This window comes from Limulus polyphemus, unplaced genomic scaffold, assembly GCF_000517525.1.
Source record: "Limulus polyphemus unplaced genomic scaffold, Limulus_polyphemus-2.1.2 Scaffold6305, whole genome shotgun sequence".
Classification (NCBI taxonomy): Eukaryota; Metazoa; Arthropoda; class Merostomata; order Xiphosura; family Limulidae; genus Limulus; species Limulus polyphemus.
In genome coordinates, this window is record NW_013671915.1 from 7,913 (window position 1) to 14,752 (window position 6,840).

Here is a 6,840-nt window from a genome sequence, read left to right on the forward strand (position 1 = left end):
GTCAGCAAGGTAGAACACTTTGAAGGAAACGATTTGAAAACAGTCAGCATGTTAGAACACTTTGAAGGAAACTATTTGAAAACAGTCAGCAAGATAGAACACTTTGAAGGAAACTATTTGAAAACAGTCAGCAAGGTAGAACACTTTGAAGGAAACTATTTGAAAACAGTCAGCAAGGTAGAACACTTTGAAGGAAACTATTTGAAAACAGTCAGCAAGGTAGAACACTTTGAAGGAAACTATTTGAAAACAATCAGCATGTTAGAACACTTTGAAGGAAACTATTTGAAAACAGTCAGCAAGGTAGAACACTTTGAAGGAAACTATTTGAAAACAGTCAGCAAGGTAGAACACTTTGAAGGAAACTATTTGAAAACAGTCAGCAAGGTATTACACGTTGAAGGAAACGATTTAAAATACAGAGTAGGATTTCAGTTTTTCATAACTTACAAAGTGATGATCTCCATCCACTGTGGGTTTAAGGAGGATTTAACGGTCCTCGTTTTCTTCTTTAAGCAGTCCCCACTCTCTGGAATCAGCTTAACTTTCACGTACGGATCTGAGAGTCCGTTAGGATCCATTGGAATCAAATTCTGAGCTTGGCAAACTACAGAAAGATTTTTTTTATTATAAATAAAATTTCATCCATCTTTAGGGAATGTAACTGAATAAAGAGCTCGAGTGTTAAAATAACAGTATCAGAGAAAGATAATAGTCATTACCATAGACAAGCGACGGCATTAACTAGAAGTAAAGAACTTCAAATGTTAAACAAAATATCTTACCAAGGTAACTTACTTCAAACGTTAGACAAAATATCTTACCAAGGTAACTTACTTCAAACGTTAGACAAAATATCTTACCAAAGTAACCTACTTCAAATGTTAGACAAAATATCTTACCAAAGTAACCTACTCCAACTGTTAGCCAAAATATCTTACCAAAGTAACCTACTTCAAATGTTAGACAAAATATCTTATCAAAGTATCCTACTCCAACTGTTAGACAAAATATATTAACAACATAGCCTATTCCAACTGTTAAACAGAATATCTTAACAAGGTAACTTAATCCAACTGGTAGACAGAATATTTTAACAAAGTAACAGTGGACCTATCACTGAAATGCAGGGTATTGGAGACTGAGTGAGGTTAACTGACTCCTCTCTGGAGACAGAGAGGTTTAACTGACACCTTTCTGGAGAGAAGTTAACTGGCCCCCTTCTGGAGACTGAGAGGGGTTAAATGACCCCTTTCTGGAGACTGAGAGGGAGGTTAAATGGTGCACACTAGTCAGTAGTGATTATTTCACTAAGGGGCAGAAGCTTATTCTTTGCACAGTCTATCACTGGTGTGTTGGCAGAGCAGTGGGTAGCACATTTCGGTGCTCCTGGAGAGACTCACGTGGATCACTTAACTAATTTCAACAGCTAATTTTTCTCTGAATTGTGCACATTTTTGAATGTAGTGAAGAAATGCACTTCACCTTATCACCTCTAGTCACACGGTTTGGCAGAATGGGGTATATGACTTTTAAACATATATTTGCAATGTTTTTATTAATTATTGTCAAACTTATTGAGATGAACATTTGGTGTATGTCACGATGATTTACCATGCAATAGAACACAGATTGACTGGCTGTTCGTCTAACCTGCTCATGTTTAGGTGGGAAGCAATACTCCTTGTAGATGTGAAATACAGCCCACCTTCTAGTGACACAATGTTCAAAGAAGATGCACTCTAGGAACTATTTAAGGCAGTTATATGACAGAGGAGATGATACGACAAAACAGTGAAGGAAGTAAGTGCCTTTAGCATGAAAGCCGACAGAGGAGATGATACGACAAAACAGTGAAGGAAGTAAGTGCCTTTAGCATGGAAGCTACTCAACTCAGATTGGACTGGTTCACAAATAGTACTCCAAGAAGTTGTTTTTTTGATGTACGAAATCCAACATAATACGACAAAACAGTGAAGGAAGTAAGTGCCTTTAGCATGGAAGCCACTCAACTCAGATTGGACTGGTTCACAAATAGTACTCCAAGAAGTTGGTCTTTTGATGTACGAAATCCAACATTCATAAGATATATGCAAGCACATTTAATAAATGGATAGGCTGCAACCATATGTTACAAATGAATATCTCGTGCTTTGTACTTGTACCCTGGCTTGGGGAATCAGAGTTTGGTGCTAATGAGTCTAAGGAAGACGTGACTGTTATAGAGCATCTCAGCTAAGCTGATGATGATGAGGAAGACAATAGTTCTCATCTGGTTGTGTTTGGCAAGTCAGGTGAGAAAGGAAGCATAAAGCTCCATTTATCTGAGATGTTGATTACCTCCTGATTTTTATTGCTGAGATTAACTACGAGACCAGTAGTTATTACAGTCACTAAGTGAAAGAAAGTAGCGATCCTTATTTTCGAAGTTATTTAGTGACGCTCAGTTTGTGTGATTTTATGCTCCATTATCACAGTTAGGATAGTTCTTTGGTCGAGAAACTAATAACTGAAAGAGCCTTGCAATCTAAGCCTTCCAAGCTATCTGGTAATACTTTACAAACATATGAATGAACTACATTTTACGACTACTACTCAATTTCCACAGCTAGGGCAATATTTGGTTGAGAAACTAACAACTTAAAGGTTGTCATGATTCTTTCTTTCCAAGCGTTTGTGAATGATATAGACCGTTAAAAAGTGGAAATGGCATTTTTATGACAACCACTAGATATCCCCAAGCTTAGGCAGTTATTGATCAAGAGACAACCACTGAAAGAGTGTTGTGATATTGCTTTGTGAACAACTGATTGATTTTCCACTGCGGAGCAGTAGTCCAACAAACTATATTGTGCACTGTACTGGGAATAAACTACTTAATCTGTAACTAGAGATGCTTTGCTGTGATGCTGACTAACATGCGTGGATTGATCTGTGTAAGGTGATATAATGTCCCAATAATCAACAGTTGGTAGCCATTCCCAAGAGTGAATACTGTTGACTTTTGTAGCTAGCTAGCCCTAGTTCACTTTCACATATATTAACATAGAAGTTAGTGATAGAACAAATATTAATTCTGACAAAATGAATTTTTGGCTGAATAGTCTATTTCAAGTAAATTATACTATATAGGAATTATTAATTTCGGAAAGATGGTAAAATTCTGTTACGTCTCACTGCTTCCAGATGGCAGCACGTTATTGGAACACTTCTGATGAGTAATATTCTATAGTAGCTGGTAAAGGTTATTATGATAATGAGACTTCAGTCTAAGACGACTTGTGAACCACTGCCAACTCCTGGGCTCCTCTTTAACCAACAAATAGTAGGATTGACCATCACATTATAATCCCCCCCACGACTGAGAGGTCGAGCATATTCGGTGATTTGGATTCGAACCCGCGAATCACATATTGTGAGTTGAACACCCCTATCACCAGGCCATGTCAGGCCCGACCTTGTGCTGAAAAATGGTTAAAATATATTCAGAAAACACTTTGTTCTTTGGAAACATCTCAGTCTACATGATTGACAATATTTCATCAAACAAAACACTTGATTTACTTCTGTTGTGTTTGATGATACTGTTTATGAATTTTCCAGATAACTCTGTCTCACTCATCGATACATATCAGTTCAATGTGCTTTAAATGTTACCGCTAAGACTAGTGAAACACAGATAAAACTGTCTTTTTGCAAGTGTTTCAGGAGCCTATCCGTTACTCACATCTGTTTTTGTAAAATCCACTACCTGCTGAATGTGTGAATGTGAAAACTGAGACATTCTCGTACCTGCATTAAGAAACTAAATGACTTCTATTTCGTCACATCATACCTAGCAGGCCGGTAACCACACTTAAATTCACAACTCAACGTCTTAGCATCCTTATTGAATTGCATTCCAAGGTTGTTTCTTCAATGATTGATTGACTTTGTGGTAAACAACACTCATGGATGACTTTGTTTAAAGTTTTGTATAAGTGGATGCCCAATTATCCTTTCGAAAACTATCAGTTTGGTATCGTGCTGCCATCTGTAAGTGATTAAACATAACATATTTTTACTAGCTTTTCATAGCAAATAATTCCATGTGGAATTTAGCTGAGCTAAACTATTCAGCCAAAATTCCTTTCGCCAGAACCAATATTCGTTCTATCACTACCATATACATCAATGCATTTTCAAATGAACTGCCACCTCGCCAATATGCTTATTGTTGCTAGACAAAGTAATGAAATGACATTATGATAGGTCCTACTGCCGCCTTACTAACTACTGTTCATTACTTTGTCTGGCAAATTACATTATGATAGGTCCCACTTCCGCCTCACTAACTACTGTTGTTAGACAAAGTAAAGAAATGACATTATGATAGGCCCTACTTCCACCTTACTAACTACTGTTGCTAGACAAAGTAATGAAATAACATTATGATAGGTCCTACTTCCGCCTCACTAACTACTGTTGCTAGACAAAGTAATGAAATGAAATTATGATAGGTCCTACTTCTGCCTCACTAACTACTGTTGCTAGACAAAGTAATGAAATGACATTATGATAGGTCCTACTTCTGCCTCACTAACTACTGTCGCTAAACATCTAAAGAAATTACACTATGATAGGTCTTACTTCTGCCTCACTAACATGCCTACTGTTGCTAGACAAAGTAAAAAATGACATTATGATAGGTCCTACTTCCGCCTTATTAACATGCTTACTGTTGCTAGACAAAGTAAAGAAACGACATTATGATAGGTCCTACTTCCGCCTCACTAACTAATATTGCTAAATGTTTAAAGAAAAGATGCTGGTGTTAAAGTACATTTTTGAAGGGATACGTTAATTTATTATTCAATAAGATAAATATTCGTACCACCCCTTACAGTTTATAATGAGTTTAAACCTCCTTCTTATAAAGCTTTCAGGTTGACATCTATGTGTGTATGTTTTACTCTTGATAATGGCAGCTGCCAAAACATGTAGTCTTGAAATGTTGGCTGCAGGCCAATTAAAGTTTATATTTTTCATTTTGAAAGTTGTTCCTGTATTTGATTTATTTTTTGCATGAGTTTCTGTGATTGATCTTTGATTTTGACTCATTGATTGGGATTGTATGGAGTCAACTGGTGAAGGATACATATTTGAGAAATGTTAAAAAATAAACTGCTTTCAATCCAGGAGAGGCATGTTCTTAAAAAGAAAAAAAAAGATAACGAGGGAGATGAAACGTGAAGAAAAACTACAGAGATAAATGCCACAAGTTTGATTATTTTAAATTGACAAATATAATGGAAGAAAAGCTATGAATGTGGTTCAAAAGACAGTAAGACATCCAAAAGGGCTGAAGAGAAACAACCGGCTGATAATGTTAAACCAACAGCAAGGACGTTTTAAACATGTTAAGGATAAGAAGAGTTTTAAGATTGTAATTTGGCCCTTAAAAGATGCTGATGTCAAGGATTTTATTGAAGGCTGTAATATGATCAAGTTTTAAAATCTTTTTACAAGAGAAGATGCTAATAACATTCCTGATTCCGAACATTCTAAGGGAAATATTGGAATTGACCTGAATCATTTAGATACTAATCCTTTGGTGGTAATTAGAAAGACTGAGTGATTAAAAACAAAGCACTAGGGTCAAACAAGGTTTTCCCTAAGGTTGTAAAAGAAGTTGGGAAAATCATATATGTAAACTACTTTCTTTTCTTTTTGGAAGGTCAATAGATAATGGGCTGATGGCTTTGGAATGAGGTAGTGAGGGGTTGATAAGAGTTTCTCTACAAATCATAGGCCAGCTTACTTTTGTAGTGGGAAAATTCTAGAGCCTGATAAAGTAATCTTTACTAAATCATTCAGTGAAGTATGATATCAACATCGACTCCTCAAAGGGAAACCCTATCTTACTAATCTATTAACTGTTTCAGAAGATGTTGCTTGTTATCTGGACAATGAGAAGGGCGTGGACCTGTACTCAGGTTTCCAAAAGGCTTTTGATAAGGTTCCATAAAGAAGATTAGCTAAGAAGGTCACATGGTAGGGACTGGGGGAAAGACTAGTTAATTGGACTGTAGAGTGATGGGATAAGAGAAGTCAAAAAGATGATATTAATAGAGTTCAGACAAATTTAGGGGGTTGGAGGAAAGACTAGTTAATTGGACTGTAGAGTGATGGGATAAGAGAAGTCAAAAAGATGATATTAATAGAGTTCAGACAAATTTAGGGGGTTGGAGGAAAGACTAGTTAATTGAATTGTAGAGTGATTGAATGGGAGAAGACAAAACTTTGATATTAATAGTCCAGACTCACATTACTAATGAAGTGCCTCAGAGGTCAGTTCTTGGGTCTTTGCTTTTCATAACTTACACTTTGATAAGGACATCATTAGTAAAGTCTGCTGATGACTTAAACTCTTGAGTACTTTCAGCTGTATTAAGTGTGTTACAGAATAAATAAATCCGTAAGTTGGACAAATATTTCGGAAATGATCTTTGATTATACTAAGTGCAAGGTTACTTGGGTTATCATAATTTGGATCACTAAATTGCTAAATAAATAGTGAAATCCACTCAAAAGTATGACTGAAGAAAATGATCTTAAAATCCTGGTGGATAAGTCACTCATGCCATCGGAGCAGTGCTCTGTTTCTAGGGGAGAAGTTAATATGATTCAAGGGTTGGATGTATAGAAATATTGACCACAAGCCAGAAATTGGTATTTTATTGTCCTTACTGTTTTTCAATTAGCGCAAAGCTACACAATGGGCTATTTGCGCTCTGTCCACTGCGGGAAATCGAGTCCCGGATTTTAGCGTTGTAAACCCGTAAACTTACCTCTGATCTA

The 6,840-nt window shown here is 36.4% G+C and overlaps 1 protein-coding gene across 1 annotated transcript in view; it reads left to right on the forward strand.

Annotated features, from left to right (window-relative positions):
* LOC111089455 overlaps positions 1-597 on the forward strand; it is a 2,530-nt gene extending 1,933 nt beyond the window's left edge. The window contains exon 2 of the mRNA XM_022401992.1: positions 10-597. Within this exon, the coding sequence (XP_022257700.1) occupies positions 10-597 (588 nt within the window). The remainder of the gene's footprint in view (positions 1-9) is intronic.
* Positions 598-6,840: the final 6,243 nt, after the last annotated feature.